At 37.6% G+C, this 25,560-nt stretch overlaps 1 protein-coding gene across 1 annotated transcript; it reads right to left on the bottom strand.

The window, feature by feature from the left end:
* Window positions 1–795: 795 nt before the first annotated feature.
* Window positions 796–23,271, bottom strand: IL15 (interleukin 15). The gene is made up of 6 exons (XM_010219680.2): window positions 23,151–23,271; window positions 5,548–5,657; window positions 3,843–3,924; window positions 3,357–3,398; window positions 1,658–1,801; window positions 796–1,097 (listed from the first exon to the last, which is right to left on the bottom strand). The coding sequence occupies exons 1-6, from the start codon at window positions 23,211–23,213 to the stop codon at window positions 987–989; spliced, it is 552 nt and encodes a 183-aa protein (XP_010217982.1). The 5' UTR covers window positions 23,214–23,271; the 3' UTR covers window positions 796–986.
* Window positions 23,272–25,560: the final 2,289 nt, after the last annotated feature.

Genomic DNA, 25,560 nt, shown 5'->3' with positions numbered 1-25,560 from the left:
CCTTTCTCCTAGGGATATTTTAGGGGGCTTAAGGTAGCAAGAGTACATGCAGTGATGCATCCATTAATGCATACTGATCAGATAAGAGTTTTGCAAAGACCTGAAATAGGAGTTTAAGTCCAACTTTTGAATTTTCAGTAAATTGTCACTTTTTTCTCTAAAGTGATATCTAACAGAAAAATATTGTCAGGACCTTACTTAGAGAGAAGGCCACCAGAATTACCCTGAAGTACTAACAAGTCGGGGCAGGTTGATGCATATCTCGTATTGATTATTGATATTATCAGTGTTGTTACTATTAAGATACTGATTATCTTCTCCTGAGATAAGTATGAATTCCCTCACCAAAAAAATACCAAAGTGGTCTTATTTTATTTCATCCTTTGGACTGATCAGATAAAAGTTGTCACTGAGGAATTCAAGATGGTAGGTTAGCTCTCTGGAAAAGGAAAATAGCATCAGAAAGATGAGAATTCAGAGATGAAGTAGAATATTCCAGAAGCACAGACAATAAAATAATAGATTTCAGATAACAAAAACAGCTATAAACAAGTGTTTTCATAGGATAACATAATTTTATATTAATAATAAGATCTTTCTTCTGGAACAGTGTTCCATCAACTCTGAACTGATGTTCACAGGGAGATTCCCACTGAAGATATTCTGAGATCTTCCTACAGAATTTCTCTGAAAGATTTTTTCCCCCCTCTGGGCTTACCAAATAATAAATATACTTGAAAAAAAATAAAGGTTTAAACCTTGTTAAATTCTTTTCACTTATGTTTCATAAGTAGTAGTGTTTGTATGTATCCAATTACAAATCCATTTTGTTAATAATTTTATTCTTCTTTGTCCATTATGCATCATATGTAGGATTTAAAATAGTATGTAGGTTAAATAAATAAACTTTTCAGATTATTGTTGGCGAGAATTCTCTGAGGCATATTCCTTGAATTCTCTTGGTTTCCAGCATCTTGGTCAGGGTACTATTTGCAGTCCCTCTGTATAACCTTTACAAAATTCTGTATAAATTCTGTAAAATTTTTTTCTTCATATTCCTCACATTCTTTGCATTTTTTTGATGTTGTGGAATTCACCTGAAACAGAAAATGTCACTGTAAAACACAGGATATCTGATCTGTTTGTTCTGATAGAGAAGTAGCTCTTGCCCAGTCTGTTGTTTTGAATAATTCCACTGCAGACAATTGACTTAAGAGCACCCCGGTGCTCATGTGGGCTCTTCCTGGCTTGCTTTCTGAATTAGATGAGCTTTCAGAGATACAGAGTTTCCGTGAGACATGCAAAGGGCCTGTCCGCTTGAAAAGTAGGACACCTTTCTGTATGTGACTAAACATATTTGACTTTAGATGCTGAAGTTACGTTTTTTTTTATGCAGACACACATTCATACACCCAGACATATTCATGCATGCATGCACTGTATTTGCTTTAAAAGGAATCCTGTTTTTTTTTTTTTTTTTTTTTTCCCTAAAAGCCACAAAATCTTTCTTTTCATTGATAGGGCAAGGGATCACATTTGATTTGATCTGTACCATCCTACCTTTTACAAAACTATAAGAACCATCCCCCAAAAAGTATTTCTGCTTCTGAAGAAAAACATTTGTTTCTGTTTTTGACAGACTGTCAGTGTGACTAACCTGTTTATTTTCAAAGCTTGCATTTCCATTTTTCAAAATGTTGAATACATCTTGTGTTTTACTACAATTTGTTATATAACATTCATGAAGAATCACTTTCATCTCTAAGAAGAAGCATCTCATTACAAGTTCTTGACATTCCGTCTGAAAATAAGTTATAATAGTTTCACAATTAAAAATGAACATAGAAATGTGAGATAAAATTTACCTAGGAGTGGCCATTTTTACTTTATTATAGACATCTTTTTACTGTTCAGAGACTTAGAAATATCTGCACAGATAGATTGTGAGAACTAACAATGTGTAGGCCAGCTAATTTGCTATAATGAGTTACAATGGTCTTGATGAAGAATATAGTAATTAAATAGGATAGCAATTTGGGAAATAATTAAAAATAATGGAATTAAATTAGTATTATATGGGTGGAGGAGGAGAATAAAAAGTAGGTTTGCATTTCACAAATTAAGAAAAAGAAGAGATACAAGTTTCTCCATCAAGTAAAGAGTGGAGCCAAGATTACATGCTGTTGTCTGATTTTTAAATTCAGGCTTTTTGTTCTAAGAAACTCTTCCTAATATTACCACCAGGTATTAGATCAGTCATTACACAATGTATTAACTTCTCAAGAGTTGGTTCAGTTAAGGAGATGGGGTGTGCACAGGTGGATTTGCACATTTTGTGGCCCTTTTTCCTGTCAGGTAGAGGTCTACTGCAAAGACACATCAGAATCCCTGCTGTCCCATGTTTCCACATCTGCTGTACATGTCAGAATTGCTGTGTGCTCTGCATGTACACTGAGGCAATTCTGCTCCAACATAGTAAGTCCAACATTTCTACAAAGGCTTGGGTTAACTTCCTCATGTACTGGATTTATGTACTCTCTATGTAGTAGTGCTCTGGAAGTAGTCAGGAAAGGAGGTACCTCAGAAGCAGGCTACTGCCAGCATCACCAGAGCAGTGAATCCAGCCCAGAGTCCTCCACAGTTAGCCCAGAGATATTTGCTGGGTGGCAAGTATTGACTGCATTACTTTTTGTAATAGGCTAGATGTGTCCTAGGGAGTGCAGACTGATCTTCCCAGCAATGCATTATGAAAAAGTCTCTTCAGGAATTAATGCTGGGAAGCTTCTGTAAAGATGATCATATTTTAGATAGGTTTTTATGATTGTATTTTGATTTATATCACCAAAATTGCATAATTTATCCTTTGCAAGATAAATTATAATTTCCAGCTATTAGAAATCTAAATCCTTGAGAGTAGGTGGGCTTTTTTGCCTTTAAGGCAAAAGCAGAGAAATGCAGAGGTGGATGCCGACACAGTTATTCTGCACATGCCATTAAATATGGTATGAAATAATCATCTTTGGAGGTGAGATATAATGATCTTGATACAGTAATTAATTAGTATTTTCTTTGTCCCTTTTCCTTAAATTACAAATGAACGCAGTTATTTTAGTAGTATTTGCTATTTTGATTTTGACGCTCCATTTTAATTGACTAATTTCAATAGCAGGCAATCCAGTAGAAATAAGTAATACCTACTGACATAGTTAATTTAACTAACTGAACCATTCCAAGGCAAATGATTTGATTTCTGAAACATTTCTCAAATTACACCAAGCTTGCCTTAGGAGAAAGTTACTAGAAAAGAAATTAAGCTATCACATTTAAACTATTTTGGCACATTAAAATGTACTTACATCCTCATCTGCGTTTGCAGTGTATAAACTGACATCAATGTCCTAAAAGAAAACAAAAGAATATCAACAATAACTTGTATTTAGAGACAGGAAAGTTAGCTCCGAGTTCAAAGGAACAGACTGTGCCAGTACTGGGAGCCAGTAAGTTAGTAGATACTAGTAACCTGTAGGATGGACTTAAATTCACTGTGATAAGGGCTGTTTGGAATTGAGGGGAACTAGTACTTTCTCAGAAAGGAGCAAATGCCCAAGCCCTATGCCTCCTTCCTTAGGAAGTTTCTTTCTGTTTTGCCCAAGTAAAAAGAAATTCTGAAACAATGCAGATGGAGCATTCAAGACAAAATTTAAACCTAGAGTATGCACTAAGTATGCAGTATTTGGTCAACTCCATCTCCCTTAAGCCTCCTATTCCTCTGTTTTCATCCATGCAAAAACATTAAACAAACCCACAGGTTATATGAAACATCAGCTTTTTTATGAACTTACTTCAGATGTTTTGATCTGCTCCAAATCCTTTAGAACTTCTGCCCACTTGCAATGACCAGCTGCTGTCTTCGGTAAATAAGTACTAGAAGAAAAATAGTAACTGTTAGGCTAGATAGTAGATATACACATTACTAACGCAGAAAAGGAAATCAGAGACTAGACTGTTCACATGCTATAGGTATGTATTTTTCATATATATAATTTCATATATTTATATATTTTTAATATATTTTGTAAATGTGTGGGGCAGATACACATTACAAATCATATAATCATACAGTGAGCCACATGTTCTATACACTGTTTATATGAGAGTAATGTATTGATCAATTATGGGACTGTTGTTAAATGGGACCACACCATACAAAGAATGCTATCTAGGAAGTACCGTAGACAACTAAAGATACATATAATATAAAGATTTACAAAAAAAAATTTTTGATTCTCTTATTCAGAAGATAAAAAGTCATGAATAATTATGTGCAGTATTTCAGGCTGCTAGTAATAAAAACCTTTCTATTGTACTTCATCTGTCAGAGGTATCATGTATCGGTGCAAATCTTACTTTTTTATTCTTTTTTTTTAAGGCCCATAGTATAGGAATGTGATATGAGAGGAAAGTTCACCTACTTAATGTAAAATACTTCATTATTTTTTAGGTACCAAAAAAAGCCCCCGCAAATTTTGCATTTTCTTATACCATGCTTTTCCAAGATAATACATAATCCCTGTCAAACACTGAAAAATTTTCCTTCCTGTTACTGTGGAATTTCTATCTTAAGCCCTGTAGAAATATTAATTGTCATTTTACATGTAATTCTTTGTATACAGAGAAATTTCCTTATGCTGTGAGTAACATTTTGCTTATAATGAGCTGCTAGAGTGAAGGAGAATTTCTTTCTCCTTTTTAAGACCTATAAATATTAATTGTGGTTTTACTGTGTTCCCACTTTGATCCTTAATTTAAGTATTGAAAATACTTTCCTTTGAGGATTGCTGTACTATAAGTAATGTACCACAATGAAGGGAAAGAAAGAAGATATGTTGCTTTGGCAAGTTAGTTTTAGCGATTAAAACATTTGAGCCTTAATAAAAGCTCAGTAATTAGAAGGCTTTTGGAAAAGGAAGAAAAAGGGGGGAGTTAAAAGAAGAATCATAAGGTAGTTACCATCCTTTTCTTTTCCCAGGTATAGAAAGAAGCCATGTCAGACCTCAGCGAAGAGATTGGGCTTTTGCCCTCAACAGGCACAGGGCAAGAACAAGTAGGACATGTGAGCACTAGAGGCAGGGCCAGTTTTCTAAAACAGGAAACCAGAATGATAGTGGAAGGAGGCCTCTAACATATGCAGTACGGCATATACTTTTAAATATGTTCACATGTTCTAATGTGTAAAGGTGAGGAGATCATGGTGTTTTTTCTTTGTTTGTTTCATTGCAAATATATACAGCAAGTGATTTATATTTGTAAGGTAATAATTCCAACAATTGACAGTTATCATGGAGATAAGGGTGGAGATGCATTCTTGACCAGACTGAGCCTAGTCAGAGGAGGAAAGAATGAAGTGAGACCTAAGACTAAGGGTCTGCAAAGTACAATGGGAGAGGATCCGCATTCTAAGATGCCTGGAGGCAATTAAGTAAAACTATAATAATACAAGGAATAATTTATATCTACTATCTAATTAATTGTTAATTTTGTAGTTACCACAGGAAGAAGATGGTTAGTCCTTTCTCATTCTTTAAAAGGCCGAGAATATGGCTGTTCAGAAGAAGATACAGCTGGTATTGCAGACAAAGATTTTTAAGGTGTGTTTTCTGAAAGACAACCAAGAAGATAGCTTGTCACAATTTGTTTTCACAGGATTTTGCTTTACTGCTGCCTGAATTAACCAATTTGACAAGATGTCTGATCAAGACAAGACAACCTGTTGTGTGTAGACTGAAAGACCAACTGATCTGCAGCTTGCAGAAATGTATAATCACTTTACAAAATAGCTAGTAGAAAATGAGATGCTGAGGACACAATCAAAAAAAAATCTGGGCTCAGGAGTTCCCTATTTATTCATGTGTTCATTTTGCAAATTGCATTTGAATACAGGATCCTGTAATCCTGTAATAAGGATCGCTTGCTGTCTTGTTTTCAGTTCTGCAGATATTTTCCCTGGCCACTTTCTGCCTCCCAAAATCAGAAATGATCTATACATAGCTGTACATGGAATACTTATGTGTATGGATATTATTCATGCTAGTTAGATACAGTATATAAGTATATGGTTAAATAGTATGTATGTACTGGGAAGTGACGCATGTAAGATGTCTTACAGTAGTTTGAAAACTGGAAATTAGGAGGAGGTGTGAGTTGTGCATTTTTCATCAGCAAATGTTTTGCTGGGCACAGCCTGAGAACCACTTTGATTTAAGGTGGTGCAGTTCCTTCACAGAGCCAAGTTAATTATTGCCAGTTAGGCATTTGGTCCAAGGTAGTTGGGTTTTTTTCTCAGCATATGAGCAGTATTTCTTAATAACTGTTTCAAACTGTGTTTCTTTAGCAATATTTCTACAGCTAATACTCTTTTGAACTGAAGTTTGTAATGTTTCTTCTAAAAACAAAAGAAAACTTTTTTTTCTAAATTTTCATACTAATATTTGATTTGGCAATCCTAAAGAATTACTCTTTTTTGATTTGGGCCATTTTTTGTTTAATTGAAGTTCCAAACTAGTTTGACAGGGAAACTCAAAAGAATTGTGTTTGCTCACTGTGAAGACAATGGAACAATGTATTCCTATTGATAAATAGATTTCTTAAATATTTAAGGTAACTATGTTAACGTAATGTGACAAACTTTGCTACTTAGAAATAAACCTTCAGTTTTTAGAAGTAATAGAGAACTTGTACTAATTTTCAAATATCCAAAAAATACATTATGTGCACATTCCAAAGGGTAATTCATGTCTTCCTTATGCTTTAATTTATTTTTAAAGAAAGAGTTTCTTAAATGTCCTGTATATCACCTAGTACATTTCTTTTTACAAGTCAGGTCTATTTTCTACTTGATTTTCCCTAAATATTTCATCAAACTAGTATTCAATAACATAAGCACAGCTTTGACAAATTGTCTTGAACATATTGTTGTAATTTAAATATTTTCTTTTGCTGATGTCAGATTTCCTTTCTCTCTCTGTTTTATTAACTAATCATTAACTAATTCCTCTCTGTTTTTATTACCTTTCCCTTGCCCTTGTTTTATGGAAGCTTGAACTTTGGACTATTTGAAAAGAAGAGGGAGCAGCTCATATCACCATGATCAGATATTTTTTCCCATTGGAATCCTAGTCTTATTAAAAAAATATGCATTTTTAACAGAGGTTGTGGAGTCTCCTTCTCTGGAGATCTTCAAAACCCGCTTGGACGCAGCCCTGTGCCACATGCTCTAGGTGACCCTGCATGTGCAGGGGGGTTGGACTAGATGATCTCTAGAGGTCCCTTCCAACCTTAAGCATTCTGTGATTCTATGATTCTATGATTTTTATTTAAGATTTTTCTTTTCACGGGAGAGGCCATAGTCATTAAAGCACTTTGTAAGCTAATGGAAATGATTAAAAAAAAAGGGAGTGAAGCCCATTGTGAAAGCAATACTTTCCTGAAGTAGATAAATATTTCAATAGTGAGATCTTAAATAATCAGTTTCGAAATCAAATTTCCATGGTCACAGGTAAGTTTTAAATGATTAAGTTGTTTTTAGTTGAATATATTCTGGGGAACACAGCTTGTAAAGAAGCAGAATCACTGAAGTTTCTCCTATTCCTGAGTTTCTACAGACAGTTCAAAGGGAAATTTGAGAAAGAATTGAGAAGAAATTTTAACAGTTCCTACCTATGAGTCTAAGCCTGTAAACAAAATTCAAGAATATTCTCATTTGTGTATAATCAATACAGTCAGAGATTAATATTTTGCTGTGATGTGATTTAATACCAGTGCCTTGAATTCTTCTCCCAGATTATGCAAGTTATTCCTGTCTCTCAAAGAAACATGTATTTTGTAGCTCTCATAAGTTCTATTCCAAATGCAGTTTGATGCAACACCCATTAAAAAGGATGGCTGCTTTGACATCATGGGACCTGAACCTACCAGGGTTCCACAGCCCTTTTCATTTCTCTTCTCCCTTTCTACCTGTCTTTGCATAGAAGTCTAGAAAGTGAAAACCTAACTTCCATCAGTTGTTATCAGCAGTTCCCTTCCTGAAGGTTTAAGGGCAAAGAAAGAGCTTTCCATGTTTATGTCTGGCTCGTATTTACTGATTCAGAAAGGAAGTCAGTGGAATTACCAAGTGTTCAAGTGAATCACATGCTTTAATGCTAATCTGGATGATGAGCCAAAACATGTCCTAGATTGTTAGGTCCTCAAGCCTTTATTTCACAAAGCTCAAGTGCTTTCTCAGAACTTTGTTTAACCAGAACTGGGCAGGCTAAAGCCTTTCTGTGACTGCTGCTTTAACATAGGGCATTCTTAAAATCTGTTTGATTCCTCTGCCTCAGCAAAGAACTACAGCTTTCCTTCTGAGAGAATCTTCTGTAGATACTCTAAGTTCTTTCTGGCTTATTCTGCTTGCATGTGAATAATGAGCCCATGTTGACCTTTAAAAGAAAATAATGCATTCTCAGTAATTAGCATGGAAAGGAGGAAATCAGCATGAAACTGAGAGGAAACTCTTAGTTTAATCTTAAGCATTTATGTGTTCTGGGTTTGTTGACACTGTTTATTTGCTTTTGTCAGTCGTCTAGAAGAGCTTCTTACTCTATACTCTTTCTAACTGTCACTTAGGCCAGGTGAAGTAATCAGGAAGTAAAATTTGCGAAGTGTATATAAAAACTTTGCCAAAAGATCACAGAGTCATTACTATTCTGAATACCTTAAACACGAGATTTTTAAATGTAAAAAGTTAAATACTTCCTTTGACTTTTTTTTGCAAAACATTTTTGAGGCCTGATATTTACCCCTTTGCCTTTTATGAAGATGTGTCCTATATTTAGCTTTTGCCCTGGGAGGAAGTTTGCTCTAGACCCAAGGAATAGATGTTATACCTTGAATAAAACCCTTACACTCATGACCATAGGCTTCCTGCAGTGATATGTCTGCCTGCAGTAGAGGTTTTAGGTCCCCATTTACATGATCAAGGGACCAGAACACCAAGCATATAATTGAGTAGAGTTACACCTTGCCTATCAGTTCAGTATCTCTCTTGAGCATGCTTTGGCCATCTGGCGAAGTAGAGAACAGAAAACTAACATATAACATATAGCTCTCTCTCTTTAAATCCTTCCTTGCAATGTTAGTCTTCCCAAAGTCCTATTCATTTACGAAACATAAGCACACAGCTTAGCAAACAGCTGTGAATACAGAAACCCCAAGTTTTGACAGAGGCAAAATGCAAGAGTTAGTAAACCATTCAACCATTCCTCTCTAGCAATAGTTAGTAAAAAAGGCTTTCAAAATATATTGTCCTAGATTAGTAAATCATAGGAGGTGATTAATGAATCATAGGAGATTAGTAATGTAAAGGACATGAATAAAACCAAGAGCAAGGGCAAAAAAAAAAACAGAAGAGCCACCCACACTGACATTTGTTATGGTGTCTCTGTATTACTATTTGTGATATTTTTATGCTATGGTAACAAATATCTAACAGGGAATTGGAATACAATTAGTAATGAAGTCTCTGTGCATTTAGAGGTAGAATGTTAACATCCAAACCAGTGCCAAATACAGAAACATTAAAAAAAAAGTAAAGGGTGTCATAATTATGCACAAAAGTTAGCAATCCCTAGATTGCTAACCATCCATAAGTCCATAGGTAGTAAACCAAGCCGTAATATAGTTATCATAGGAGCAGCTATTGGGCAATTATCTCCATTTTAACAGAATACCCAGCTTAGTGATTGTGAATATTATCACATATTAATAGAGTTCTTTAACATGCTTGGAATAGACAGACTAAAAACAGTCCCCAAAATGAAAGCAAGGCAATACTTGATGAGATCTTTTTCTTTTTTAAAAAAATATTTGGTCTGTGACCCTCTCTTGCAGACCTAACTCTACACTGGAATTTACTGGATCCTGAGGTAAGCAGGCAGGAAGCAGGTAGTTTGAAATATTCTGTTAGTTTCCTATGATTTTATTCTTCTTTAAGGAGCAGAATGAAATCCTAATGTGTATGAATTGCCATAGCTCTATTCAAACTACTGAAGTTATTTCCATTTCTAGAGTCACTGAAAATATGGCCAAAAATAAACCTTGAAAAAACAGATTTATGTGACAAATAAGGAGAGCAGCACATAAACTTCCAAAAGAAATACTGTAATTAGATCAATATACCAAGTACTGTCGGGATTCACAGAAAGAATATAATTTCTCTTTTAAAGATTTGTTTCCTATTTCTACATAGAAGAGGCAAACACAGGCTTTAAATTAATTGAAATCACTTACAACTACCATACTGGTAAGACTTGAAGCAACTGAGCAATCATCCTTAGTTTCTTCCCTTAGGATATAGGAAAACTGATTATTGTAAAAGCTACATAAACCTCCCACTTCATGAAATTTTAATTATATTTTGCGGAATGTAACAAATTATGATACCACACGGAATCACTCTTTCGATAGGTATGCAAATGGTGAGAGCTATACAGTAATTAGTATTACTTGAGGTTTCTTTCACTTGTATGGGCGATGGATTTGCCTCATTGCTGCTATAGCAGCCAAGCCCAGAACGTGCCAGTGGAATGAAAGATGTGTATATAAAAACTAATAAGAGCTGAAGGAATATTTAAATATATTATGCTGTTGTATACATCATAGTTCTTAAAAAATAAGAACTAAAAATAATAAAAAAAACAAAATAATAATAAAAAACAAAAAATAATAACTGTAGCTATATTTCTTAGCAGTGCAGCACAGTACTCATACAGAAAACTCTTAACAGGTTTTTTTCCAGGCAGGGTAAGATGAGACTACTAGCCAGTATGTTCATTTAGTCAAAATAGTTTTAAGAATGATTCAAAAAAAAAAATTCACAAGGATGATCAAAGCAGTTATATAGTATATATAGTTATATGGCAGTTACATATCTTTTTGGTGCCTTTTTTATATTATGAATCTGTGTAAAAGCATTATTGAAAAGAAGTAAACTTTGATAATTTTAAAAGTGCAGTTTTGGATTGCTTACTTCATTGATTCAGCATTCAAGACTGCTGAGTCAAAGGCAACAATCTGTTGACACTAATTAACTCACAGTACATGTTTTTGATCTGCATCACACAGATGCAATGAAGCATAAGATAAAATACACATTTTAAGTTTAACTCGTCACATTGCAAAAAAGTCAATTATGTTAAACTTAAAAAGTTGTATTTATAGAGGGATCGTTCTTGCTAAGTAAGTGAAACATTTTGTGCAATAATGTACTATGCCAGACAAATGAATAATTTTCTATAAATTGGAACATGCACATCTTCAGGTCAACATCAACTGAATAAAAAGGTTTAGTCTCATTTTCAAAATGTATAGGTCTTCATCAGCTCCCACTGAGATAAGTGACAGACTCAGTTGTAGGTAGGAGATCTAGTAAATGTGCCAAAATATATCCACAGGTAAGATAAAGACAGTATTTTTCCAAGGTCTTTTTTTCGAGGAAATCTTTTTTCACTGCTTTGAATTGTAAGGCTAGAAATTAATTCCGTGTCATTGTAAGCAAGAGCTGGCAGAACACTTGCTGTCCTGCACAATAATACAGTCTCTCTCTCTTTCAAAAAATAACATCAAAAATATTAGCTACTGTGTCACCTACTGTTTGCCTGGATAGTTCGTTTGCTGAAGACATGTTAGCCCTGCTGTCTTACATGACTTTGCTTTTCTTACTCCATCAGAACTGCTCACTGCTTCCTTGTCCCTGAAGGAAGGTATCTAGCTGTCCTGAGTAGAAGCACAACATCACAAGCTAATTTACCTTGCTGTCTTTGGTTTGGGCAGAAATTCAGTGAAATGGCTTGTAGGGCCTGCATGACTGGTACCGCTAGAATCAAATTTGGAATTCACCAGTAATATGGCCACTCAGAAGCTGTCTGAAACGTTCTGGTATTAAACCAAAAAGGCAGATAGTATATTGCACTTAAAGGCAAATTACTTCTGGAATGGTCAAGGAGCTGTCTCTGTCCACCTAAGTGTCCCTTTGGTGATGGGGTTGGGTGCTTTTTTCCCCCAGTGGAAGGACTCAAGGCAAAGGCAGCACAGCATGGGGCTACACCTATCCAGGTTAGAACACATGTGTGTGGTCTTGCCACTTTGAAAAATAACAGCAAGTCCCAGACCATACCCAGAGTTGTCATTAATGCAGATGCTTGTTTCCTAGGATCTGGATAGTATAAGAGACTATCCTTCACTATGCTTCCTAGAGGCCTATCATGAACACATGCAAACAAGACAGCATAGCAGAGAGAATAGCTGGAATGGCATGCTGAATATTTTTACTCTTTCCTAACTTCAAGAGCTCCTTCATTTCCTGCTGAGCTCACTTTGACTTTTGCTTCAGCTGTCTTCTGCAGAAGTTGAGCTCCAGTGATCTGCTGCATTCTCAAATTATTAAATCTTCTCTTGTTGCTCATTAAAGTGCAGGTAAGCTATGGTTTCACTGGGGAACACGATAATTTTATCTCAATTCATTACATACTGTTTTTTAAAGCCACCACAGAGCAAATGGCAGGCTGCTCTTTCAGTCATTTTACTGAAATAGTCAGAATTCATAGAATCATATAATCATTAAGATTGGAAGGGACCTCTAGAGGTCATCTAGTCCAACCCCCCTGCACACGCAGGGTCACCTAGAGCACGTGGCACAGGACTGCATCCAAGCGGGTTTTGAAGATCTCCAGAGAAGGAGACTCCACAACCTCTCTGGGCAGCCTGTTCCAGTGCTCTGTCACTCTCACTGTTAAGAAATTTTTCCTTAAGTTCCTGTGGAACTTTTGGTGTGTCAGTTTGTGGCCATTACCTCTAGTTCTGTCAGTGGCCACCAGGGAAAAGAGGCCAGCACCATCCTCCTCACTCACTCTCTTGAGGTACTTATAGACACTGATCAGATCCCCTCTCAGCCTTCTCTTCTCCAGGCTGAACAGGCCCAGCTCCCTCAGCCTCTCCTCATAGGGCAGATGTTCCAGGCCCCTGATCATCCTTGTGGCCCTGCGCTGGACTCTCTCCAGCAGCTCCACATCCCTCTTGTACTGTGGGGCCCAGAACTGGACACAATACTCCAGATGTGGCCTCACCAGGGCTGAGTAGAGGGAATTCTTCAGAGTTTTCAGCAGTTTTGCAGATACAGGTCAAGCCTCATTTCAGTCCCAGAAGACAACATGGATGAGCAGGAAAACTCATTTTCAACTACAGTTATCACTAACAGAGCTGTATCAAGGAAGCTGAAGATTACACGTTAAAGACAAAATCAAAACAAAAGAGGTAAGACAAATATGTTCATTACTTCTTACTGTGTATACAGAGTAACCATAGAAACCGAAAAAGTAAATACCTTATAAACATTCCTTATAGCAGAATCTCCCTGAAGGTAAATTACTTCCATAAAGGGCTAGGATGTGGTGTTAAATAATGGTACTTCTTTTGCAAAACTGTTCCTGATGAGGGCAATTTAGAAATGGCAAATTCCTAACTTTTCATTCCAAGAAAGAATGATGAAACTTGAACTTTCTTCATAGTGTTCTCAACTACATCTGCTTGATTTTTCCAAAACTGTATTCATTCCTGCCACTCTGCAGTGCCCCTTCCATGTGATCTCAGAAAGTATTCCTTGTAGTCTCTTTAGTCCAGATTTAATACTGTTATTTGTTTTATGCTAGGAAATTGTGCTGGCAAGTTGCTGTCTCTTAGTTTCTCAATAGGTTTTTCCATCTTTTGATTCCAGATTTTTACTGGAATTGACTGTACTGATCTTTGTCTTGGATCTCTATAGGTCATCAGTAAAAGAAGATGGAGGAGTCATCCTTATGAAAACCTGGGCCTGTTTTATATTATGGATTCTTTAGACTGCTTTGGTACATCCAAAGGGCTGCAGAAAATCCTGTTGCAAGAGACATATAACAGCATAACAACTCTTCATTGGCTTGTGCTGGTTTCCAGATAGTATGAAATTTACAGGTAGGTTGTAACAGGCAGATGAAAATAGGATTATAGTCTTTGCAAATAAAACTATAACCATGTCCCTGAATTAGAGAATTAAGAGAATTGCAGAGAATTTAGGAAGAGCTGCATTGGCCCTAAGCAAAGGCCCCTCAGATCAGTATGCCACAACTGCAACCAGTTATGATTGCCAAGGGAAGTATATGCCTCCTTGGTATGTTTTCAAGCCTCCAGCAAAGAATGTAGCTGAAGATCTGAGACTAGTATTTTAATGTCTATTTCTTCTCCAGCTTACTCATTGTATATCAATATAGATAAATATTTGCTCTGTAATGGTGTTTGAGAATTTTAATTAGCAGTTTCTTAATTTTTTCAGCTTCCATTTCTAATCTTAACAGGGAGTGGTAAGTTATAAACTTCATATATGATTGTAAATAATTAAAATGTAAAATAATACATCCATGAGAGCTTCCTAATTCAGTTATCTGAATAGCATTGCTTTTTAAAAGCATATATAGCCTAAGGGATATCTTTCCTTTTTTCAGGTTATCTTGAGCATTCTAAAAGTCACAATGTCACTACTTTGAGTAAATATCCATATTATTTTCAAACATTATAATGGAACAAATGCTGATGTTTACCCTTTTCCTGAAGACAAGTATTTCAGATGTTATTTTACTGTATTTTTGCTTTAATTTATTTTTGTTTCAGTTCACCAAGCTCTGTGAGAATATTTCCATCTTTTGAAGGAGCTATTTCAAAGCTGAGTAACCTAGCTAGAAAAGAAAGGAAAAAAAAAACATTTCTGTGTTCTCTTGAAAACTATGAATAAAAAATGATTGGAAAGGTTATTGTTTACTAATTCTTGGGAATTTACTAATTCTAATTAGTAAATATTAGAATTTACTAATTTTAATTAGTAAATTTAGAAATAGTAGGAACAATGTACCATACTTTCAAGATTATTTTAACACAAAGCCATATGTCTATATTCCCAGAGAACTCAGTTTGAGGTCAGTTTTCTTTCATTTGCAAATTTTTAAAGGTTATGCTAGCTAGAGAGAACATTTTTTCTTAGAGAATAAGTGTAAACAAAATCAAAATTAAGGTCCTTCATTTAAATCGATGTTTCATTGCTGATATTTAAGTCAGGATAAAATAGGTGATTTAAATTGCTTTGAGATAAATCAGTATGTGCCAGTTCTTCTAACGTACTTTTGATACAGTATGAATACTGAGCTGTAAATACAGTTATTAGTAACACAGCGGATTGGATAGCTACTAGCCCTCCATCTTGTTGAATGCCATCACTGTTGAAAAGTCTCCTTGCTGAGTAAAATACAAAATTTGTATTAGCCTTTTCTACATTTATACGCTAGTGCACATTTGACACTGTTTTGATCAGAGTGGGAATCAAATAGTGTACCAGTTCTTGTAAAAATTGTCACATACACATGGCACATAAATTTGCATTACTGGCAAGTCATTCATCTTTAACTGAAAGACTATGGCAACTGCTTTGTCCTCACTCTGACCCATATATCTTGAAACCTCCTACAGTTTAAAATGAATGCTGAAATATTCATGTATCATTTAAATTATGCAAAATAATGTACAGGCATCCATAAAATCCCATGAATCTGAGAGATATTTTCAGTTACACGCACGCAGGAGATGAGTTTTTTGTCCTTCAAAAAAAAGAAAGACATCAAAAAGATGTTTAAAAAGTGGAATATGAGAAAAGTTTCATGAAGATTCCTTAGCAAAAGAGCTACATAAACCTTTGAAGAATGAATGTGTCAGTAGTGTACATGCTCCAGACATTTCTATCACCATACATTTAGCACCCTGAGCCAAGTTTGTGGATGATCGACTGGGTGGAGTGATCGACACTCCCAAGGGCTGTGCTGCCATTTGGAGAGACCTAGACAGGTTGGAGAGTTGGGCAGAGAGGAACCCCATGAAGTTCAACAAGGACAAGTGCAGGGTACTGTACCTGGGGAGGAATAACCCCAGGAAGCAGTACAGATTAGGGGTTGACTTGCTGGAAAGAGCTCTGCAGAGAGGGATTTGGGAGTCCTGGTTGACAACAAGATAGCCATGAGGCAGCAATGTGCCCTCGTGGCCAAGAAGGGCAATGGGGAATCCTCACCTTTATCAGGAGGAGTGTTGCCAGCAGGTCGACAGAGGGGATCCTGCCCGGCTGCTTAGCTCTGGTGAGGCCGCTCCTGGAGTATTGGGCGCAGTCCTGGGCTCTCCAGTACAGAAAGGACATGGAACTTCTAGAGAGGGTCCAGTGGAGAGCCACAAAGATGATTAAGGGACTGGACCATCTATTATATGAGGAAAAACTCCGGGCCTGTGTAGCCTGGACAAGACTGAGAGATGTGATCAATATGTATAAGTACCTGAGGGATGAATGTAGGGAGGATGGGGCCAAACTCTTCTCACTGATGGCCAGTGATAGGACAAGGGTTACTGAGTACAAGTTGAAACACAGGAAGTTCCATCTCACTGTGAGGAAGAACTTCTTAACAGTGAGGGTGACAGAGCACTGGAACAGGCTGCCCGGAGAGGTTGTGGAGTCTCCTTCTCTGGAGAGCTTCAAAACCCACCTGGATGCCCCCCTGTACCCCATGCCGTAGGTGTCCCTGCCGGAGCAGGGGGGTTGGACTAGGTGATCTCTAGAGGTCTCTTCCAACCTCAACCAGTGTGGGATTCTGTGATAATATATTCAGGTACTGTTAGGTAGTGCCCAACTAGGATAATGAATGTTAGTAGTACAGAAGTCCAGTATTATTGAGCATAGGATAATAATAGGAAAATTCGGAAGCTAGTAAAACAGCCTGAAGTATATATCCTTAAGGCATCTGTATCCAACTGCTGACAGTGAGCTATTTTCTCAAAGCTCAGGATAAAACTGAGTATTGGAAAGGGGAGCTGCACTCTGTTCTGATTAGCTACAGACATTGCAAATGGTAACAGCAGGTATCCATAACAGAGTTTTCATCCTGTCTTGCCCGTGTGGAATTCAGAGGAGTGCATTGTAATTCTTCACTAGGGTTCTTCTAGATTTTCTCTAGCTCACAGTTTTTTTCCTCTACCAGATAAATAAATGAAAGCAAACAGATCGATTTTAAACTACCAGTTCCTACAGGGAGAAGTTACAATATCAGCTGAGAAATGTTTATAAAATCAATGCCCGTAGTGGCGACTCAGCTGTTTTATATTCCCCAGATGTTTTCCACTAATCAGGGTAGGCATCCATTCAGTTAGAGAATACATGAGAAAAATTGCACTCACACCAGTATGTGGAATAGGCCCAGCCTATGAATATCAGCTTCTGATTCCTGGTGCTATTTCCCAGCATCATTGAATTCATTGGTATTGCATAAAATCTCTAGATGGTCCTGTTCATCCCCAAGCTGGCAATCAGAAATACTCGTTACTGAATTGCACCACAGTAAGTTAGAAAGTTGAGATGAAAGTTTCCAGTTATCTGCTTTTGAAACAAATCATATAAATTCAACAAATTGACATATATTATCCTTCAAAAATAAAAAATTCCTCTTTTAACACAAGGTCCGCTGTTCCACAGCGGAGTTCTAAGGCACCTTCTTGAATGGAGCTCTCTGTTCAGAGCAATCCTCTATTCTCTTCTTTCCCCCTCCAGTCTTTGCTAGCACCAGGTAGCAGATTCTGTTTTCCCCAGCGTACATCCCCATGTCCAGCCGGGGAAGTAAGCTCCCTTCATAAATCAGGATGCTGAAGGCATTGCCATGTCTCTCTTGCCCTTTAGGAGTACTAGATTCCAAATACTTCATCACGTCTTGCTAATTTTAGGAAATCTTGCTAAATTTAGGAAATAACAGTTTATATTGTTTGAAAAAAAACTTTGAGTAAGCATTCTGGCATTTGTAAAAAAAAAAAAAAAAAAAAAAAAGTGGTAATATTCTGATTTTTCTGTGTGCTTTTAATGGTCATCCATGGGTCTGCAGGAGCAAAGAAGTCAGCAAAGCTAGGCACAAGAGTTCACTGTGAATGGAAAAAATATACAAGGAAGCTTCTGCAATTTTCCTGAAGGTGAGATTGTTTTCTTTCTTGTAATTATATATTTAAAAAAAATCTTCATTTTTGCAGGACTTAATTCTTTGAGAATTTCTGCTTTATGCTAGTGCTATACTGCTTATTTGTTTTAGTTAATTGATTTAATTTAATAGTGTGTAACTCTGCAAGCATATCTGACAGTACATTCTAGTGAAATGATTAAACAATTTTCTTTTCTCTGAAAGACACAGAAAATTAAAAATACCTATTTTCTCGGGTCACTTCATATGAATGAGGGAAAAATCCTCTAATAACAACTTCTGAACTTTCAAGTTCAACAAGAGAATATCACAGTAGGAACAACAATCCACTAATGTGTTGATCTAATCTAAACTTGTGGTTTCAAATTATATGCTAAAATACTGTAGAGACTTCAAGATACAGGAAAATTCTGTTTGTACTTGTAGCTTTAGAATCAGTGAAAAAAGACTCAGGATGGAATGCACATATGCCCCTCTTTATTTTTTTCACATTTTTATTTTAATTTGCTTGTTTCTATTAAAGATTAATTTTAGGAATAAGTTCTTATAAATTTCCTTTGCCACTGCCTTGTTCACTGCTGCTTCAGAACAGCAAAGAAGTCTGGCCAGGGGCTGCTTCCGTGTACGCAGGGGCACTGTTGAGTGAATTCAGGCTAAGTAAGTAATCTGGCCTGAAGGTCAATAACTTCCTTGCCTGTCCCCATCAAATTTCCATGGGCTAAGCACTCAATATTAACTCTTTCTTTATGGCCTCTTTGATAATATATAAAGATACAGTACTCATTCCAAAGTAGACAGTAGACAATGACTCAAAGTCATTTTGCTTATTGAGGGCTGATCTGATTTTTGGACACCTTGGGAATCTTAGTTTCTGAATTTCCAGTAGTGTCATAGTTTTGACATAGTTACCTGTCTGTTCTGTAGTCACTGGTACCTCCTTGACAGCTATTTTGCAGCCACTGTTCTACTTGCTGCAGTGCCCGCTTGTTTCCTGTTCATTCTTAAATGATAAATGAATCTCTGGAGCACTTCAGAAACAATCTCTAGACTAGAATTGTTATTTTTGTAATACTTAATTTAGAAAACCGTCTATAAATTGTCATTGAAAACAGAGTACACAGTGAGGCAGGGTTGTCCACAGATCAAGGGGAAATTAAAAAAAAAAAAAAAAGAAGAAGAAAATAAGAATAGACAATTTACTCTTGCGTACATCCCACCATTAGGTTTGTCATATTTTTTTCTCTTTAAAATGACCCAAAATAATAACTACCTATTGCTGCCAGAAATAAGTTCTGGAAAGAATTATGCCATGGTAGTATTAGGGATACTTGGACAATATGATTTGTTCTTAAAAAATATATAATTATGTGAATATTCTTAATTAGCTTTTGTGTAGTACTTTCTGAGATAGTATTTGGTATAAATTTCTTTAAATATAAGCACTCCATAAATATAAGTTTCTTAGGCAGCACTTGAATTAGCTTAACTACAAAAGTATCATCCAGATCAAATCTTTATTGATTACTGTATATCTAGAGTAAAACAATATTCCTATAAAACTATTGCACAGCACACAATAAAGTCCCAGAGAATGAATTCTGAGTTCTTTTTCCAAAATAGTAGCCTGTTCTGCCATGATTTAATATTTTCAACTAGTCTGCACATTGTTGTTCTTTTAACAGGCACAGCCTAGGTGTTGTGAATGGCAATGTTACAAATATTTTTGGATAGCAAACTGTATTGAGAAGGATGTCTTTTTGCATAACTACATGGTTCACAATTTATAGATGAGAAAAATGGTATAAAGTGATTAACTTAAGAGGTGATGAAGAAATAAGCAGCAAAAATATCAGAGGAACAAAATCATGCAGTCTTTAAAAAACAGGGGTGCAACTGTAATTAAAAATACTCTGTTGATTTGGAAGAGAACAGATTAACTTTCAGAAGTCATGAGGCCTCTTTGAAGTTTAACACGAAGAATGAATGAGGTGAAATAGCTAAGTGAGGACAGAGGCAACGTTATAACCAAAGGGGAAAAAAAGCTCAATTACTGAGACAGTCATGTGATCCTATTCTGCATCTTTTAGATGACTAATAGCTTTTTATGTAAAGCAATATAGGAAATGCTGTGCTCAAAGTAACACCGGCTGTATTTGTATTTGAAATACTTCATATAATTTGAAAAAAAAAAAATCCTGAAAGACATTTCATTTTTTTATAGTCCTAGAAGAGTAAATAACCTTAACTTGACTTGAATGTATACCACTGGCAATCATTATGCAGCAGCTAGCATACATGAACTTATTCATGTGCAAGGCAGTGGCTCATGACCCAGTCTGTCACATGTTCAGCACCATCTATGAAGCACTAGGACCTGCATTTTAATACAACATGGGCAAGAGACTGACGAGGTAGGGACAGAAGTTCAGAAGGGAGAGTCTGGAGTGGAGAGGTAGAACGTAATGGAGGAGACAGCAGATATGTAGACTAGCAGGAAGGAAATACAGAAACACGAGCCCCATAATGAGGTATAGCTTTAGGAGGGCCCCGTGACAAGTGAGGACATGCGATAGTGTAGCCCACAGTACTAGCTGATACCTGAATCTGGCTAACATAGAAGACACTGTGATTTCCTAAGAATTACATTTTATCTTTTACCACTGTCTCCCAAGAGAATAGAAACACTACAATACTATGGAATTAAATAAACACAAGAAATAAGCTCTATGTACAAGTGACCTTATAAGCTCAAAATACTCCTGTAGTAAGCAAATCTCTACAGGTCTAGCAAAGGGCATGTCAGGCCCTTGAGCACTGACTCTTCCTAGGAGTTAGGCCAGCTGATACGAGGTGTTGTGAATAAAAAGCCACAGCAAGGACCTTCCCTTTCCTCTCTCTGGAACTGTTTTTAAGCTAAGGCTCTCGCACTTGGCCCCCGTCTGAACTACATTGTAGCTGCTCTGCAGCCAGGTCTGCTTGTGTATCTTGTTGATCTGGCCCTGAGCCTGGCTAGTGCATTTGACTTGCCAGCTTTGATCAGATTTGTACCTCATCACTATGGATTTGTCTGGCTGTTGGTGGCCTATCTGATCCTGGTTACCATCCCTGGACCTAGCCCTAAGTTCCTGACTTGCTTTCCTGGCCTGACCCTGGACTGCAGATCACTGCAGATCTGGCCAAATGGGACTCTGGGCTGTCCCCAGCTGCCACCTCCAAGCATGCCATGCTGCGGGATGGGACCCTGACTGGAGAGGCCTCTGCTGCTCCCAGCACTGTTCCCTTAGGGATCAACCAACCCTTGCTGCTCCCTCACGGTAAGATAAAACTCTTTGGGGATGACTTAGGTACTTTAGAGACAGTAACACCCAGTTGTTCTCTGTAACTGAGGAGCTTCTCCCTGTAACATTTCTAGCCTGAGGTGCGCTAATGGTGTAGCATTTTATCAAATTCTTTGGTTTTGATGAATCTGATAATGAATTGTATTGTTCTAGTAGTGCAACTTAATGAAAAAGAAGTGGTACAGTTGCAGGTACAATAAGTACCAATCAATCAACATGGGAACAATTTTACCATTTAGCCTTGTAATTATTTATATATCTTAAAAGGGTGGAGAGAGGCTATTAATCTGAGACATCTAAGAGCAGTTCGGGTGTGTGATCTAGCTATGCTACATTCTTTGCATGTTCCATAAAGCTTCTGCTGGATATTCTGATCTTCCCAAATCCCCATGGGCTACAGGGGTGGGATTGGAGTTTCAGATTTTTCTTCATAATCTCGAGGGCTGCATTTCTTCCTGTTCAATGTAATCACACCATGCTCTAATTTCACTCTGGAAACTTCAGAAAAGTCATATGAAGCTACTGGGTGGTCAATGATTAACTATCAGTTTTGAGCTGATTGTTTCTTTGATTTCTGGGAAAACAACAACCTTGGCACACCAGTGAAAAGATGAACTGTGAATTACATGATCAAAATTCATATTAAAAAAAAAGAAAGTTCACCTCATCTAAACTGCCATCACAAGCATGAAGACTTTGATATCTGGCTTTTCTTTTCCTGCTGCGTATTTAGGCAGCGGAGCAGCATGTTGGTGGGGCAAGCCTGGAGGCCTGGGGCTGTGGGGGCACTGTGCAGAGCTGTCTGCCTCGAAGCCCTTCAGTCCTGCATGTGCAGGGGTTTAGGCTGGTGTCCAGCGGTGTGCTGGTGTGGCTGGTGGATAAACATATCTCAGTCACCTTGCAGCTTTACCCCTGAGACTTGTCTGGCAGCTGGTCCCAGTCCCCCCAGCTGCAGCCACCAGCGGCACGTGGCTCTGTCTCAGGGTAGTGGGACAGGCTTCGCAACAAGGCAGTGTGCCACCATGACAGCTCTCTGCTTGTTGCTGTGGGACAGGCAGTGTTGGGAAGTGGGAGAATCCCACCTCAGGCTGCCCCTGGTTCCTCATGGAGAGGTGCCCACTGCTCAGGAAAGGGGCCTGCCCAAGGCAGGGCAGGGCTGGCCTCCCAGGAGGCAGGCTGCACACAAGGGTGTGCAGTGTAGCCATGCTGCATCCTCTGGACATGCTACATGCTGGGGACACCATCAGCAAAATTATCCACAAAGAGTGCTGGGGAACTGTGAGGAGTACTGCAGCCATAGGGCACTTCCAGGGTTTTCCTCCTGCCTTAAACACCCTTGGCAGGAGGTTATGGCCTGAAAAACAGCACACAAGGTCAGCTAGAGATGTAGACATTCAGTCCAGGCAAGAAGGAAGGTATGTTACAGCTAGATGTGCCACAGTTAAACTGTGAAAAATACAGATATAAAAAAAAAAACAGGCCTAAGGCCTTTTCCTGTGTAATTCTTGTGCAAGTGAAGAGCAAAGTAAGTGGAAAAAAATGGGATAAATCTTTAATAAACTAGTGATCTCATGTAAAATACTCAAAATGTTTTCAATCCTTAAATCTGTTTTATTATGTGGTATACTTTTTAGGCCATAAAAGTAATATTGAAACTTTGCTGAGCCTTCATGAAATTTCATGTTGTTTAAATGGCACTTACTTGATTTTCGAGCCTGCTCCATGGTCCAGCAGAGTTTCGTTGTGGCTGTGCTATCCTCGGCATCTTGTCTGTGAGTACATTACTCAGAACCGAAGCATAGAATCTGGGTTAGGAACATGCCTTGTGGACCTAATACTGGAAGAATATGATTTATATTGTAATAAACTTCTGCATACTTCTAAGCCCAGCTGTTTAAGAGCTTTCAAAACAAATTTTCTGGAATTTTACAATTTGTTCTTGAAACATTTCAAATCTAAACAGATGAAAAAAACACGAGATTTTTTAGATGGGTTTGTTTAACTGCTGCACACCAGAAACTCACCTTAGGCTGTCTGCTTTGACAGCTGCAGTAAATTTGAGGTGGTTGGAAGAGGTCCCCTGGAAAGTCTATGTTGTCACCAGTTTGTTTTGTGGCTTGTTCTGACAGCTAGAAAAGAGGTTGTAGCCAAGTTAGATGAGGGGAGCACTAGTGTCATTACCACCAGTATAATTTTTTGTGAAGGAGCAGCTCCCCTAATTACCACAACACAGCATGACATTGCATTTAATATTACAATACATTTAATCATTGCCCTCTGTGTACATAAGGTACAGCGCAGACATGCAATTTTACTTTTGTTCTCCTCTGACTTATGAAATAAGTTAGAAGAGAATAAATAAGATAAACCACATGGAAGCAAGGTCAGACGAGCAAACAGTCTACTATGGTACCTTCATTTAAGCAGTGTTTTCATAATAGGGATCATGGCAGCTGTCTGGCTAGCTCTATAATACCTCTTTTCTTTATTTTTCAATTATGTTTTGTTCAGCTAAAACAACAAAAACTGACTAGAACCTTCCCCTTTTCTTTTAGAACCTGCTGCTTCCTCGATGCATTTTGAGTTCTTGTAAGTGTTTGGGTTGGAGAAACAAGCATTTTTTAAAATTTGTTTAAGCAATAGTTTTGTATTCACAGTAAGACCTGAAAGTTATAAAGCAGAAAAAATGAAGACTTTGGCAGAACAGTTTATTTCAATGTATTTTGATAAATGTAGTCCTAGCACAGTCTTAAAAAAATAAAGCTGCTACTTTTTATGTATATATATTGTTTCTTGTATTGTACAAATGACCTGAGAACTAGCCAAGTCTCGTTTTGTGTCCCATGATTGAATTTGGTGCCTAAGGAGATTGAAGACTGATAGAAGCTTTTCTCAAATGGGTACTTACAGGACACTGTCATGGGGAAAAGTCTTAAGCACTCTGGACTGCTGTGGGATCACCTGAAGTGCCTGTGCGCTTGCACTGCATGCAGCCTTGGGAAACAGGAGGACGTGCAGGACCACGCAGAGCCACAGAGTTAAGGCCCCGCTGCTGTGAAAGAGATGAGGTGGGATAGCTCTTATCACTGGGGCACCACGGTGGGTTGACAAAGGCTCTTAAGAGAAGACAAGCAGAGAAGACAAGGAGGACAGAGTGCCTGTGCTATCCAGTTGGTGCCAGACCTGCTGAAAGCTCATGGTCAGCATCAGGCGGAGCCCAGCAAGAGGAACATGGGGGTGAGTGTCTGCTAACGGCTGCCTGATTAAGAGGAAATGCACGAAGCCATCTGTATGGACCAATAGAGGAAGTCTCCTTCTGATGACAGGCCTGGTCCTCATGGAGAACTTAAACTACCCAGACATGTGATGGAAGGTCAACATGGAGAGCACAGAGATCCAGCAGACTTCTAGAGTGGTGGTGCTTACAACCTGATACTGAAGCTAGTGCTGCATAACGTCTTCATCTGGACAGTCATCAGTAAGCAGTGGAACAGGATGAGCCTTCATTAAGTTCAGAGGTGACACCAAACTGGAGGAAGCAGTTGATGTACTGGAGAGCAGGCCTGTTATTCATATGAACTGTCCTGGGCAGGAACCAAATGATGTTCAAAAAAGACACAAGCAAAGTCCTGCATCTGAGATGGAATAAGCGTATGCAGCAGTACAGGTTGGAAACTAATTGGCTGGGTAGAAGCCTTGCAAAGAAGACTTAAAAGTGGACAGCAAGCTGCGTTAAGAGTCTCTGCAGTGGAGAAAATGAACTAATTCATGTTCTAGAAGCAATAGAATACTGGCGCTGCTGAGTGCCATAAAAGGAGGAGAGAAAAAGATGAAATTGATTATTCTAGGTTTAGCACACGGTGCAAGGAATGTGCAGCAAATCAGACATGGGACCATATAGACAAAGAGTATATGAAGTGCAGAATATCTGCTTTTTCTATTACATATACGTTCTAGACAGAGTACAATTACATTTTGTGTAACTCATGAAACTCCTTATTTTGTAAGATATAGCTGAATCAATGCAATAGATTATTATTTTTTGATTTGAAATAAAAGAACTGGAAGAAAACTGTAAGTAACCAGGCAGTACTTAAACCCATCTGTCTGAC

Source organism: Tinamus guttatus, unplaced genomic scaffold (assembly GCF_059628265.1).
Source record: "Tinamus guttatus ecotype Peru unplaced genomic scaffold, ASM5962826v1 Tinamus_guttatus_pri_ptg000247l, whole genome shotgun sequence".
NCBI classification, from domain to species: Eukaryota; Metazoa; Chordata; class Aves; order Tinamiformes; family Tinamidae; genus Tinamus; species Tinamus guttatus.
The sequence above is the reverse complement of the archived record's forward strand: the minus strand, read 5'-3'. Positions and strand labels throughout refer to the sequence as shown.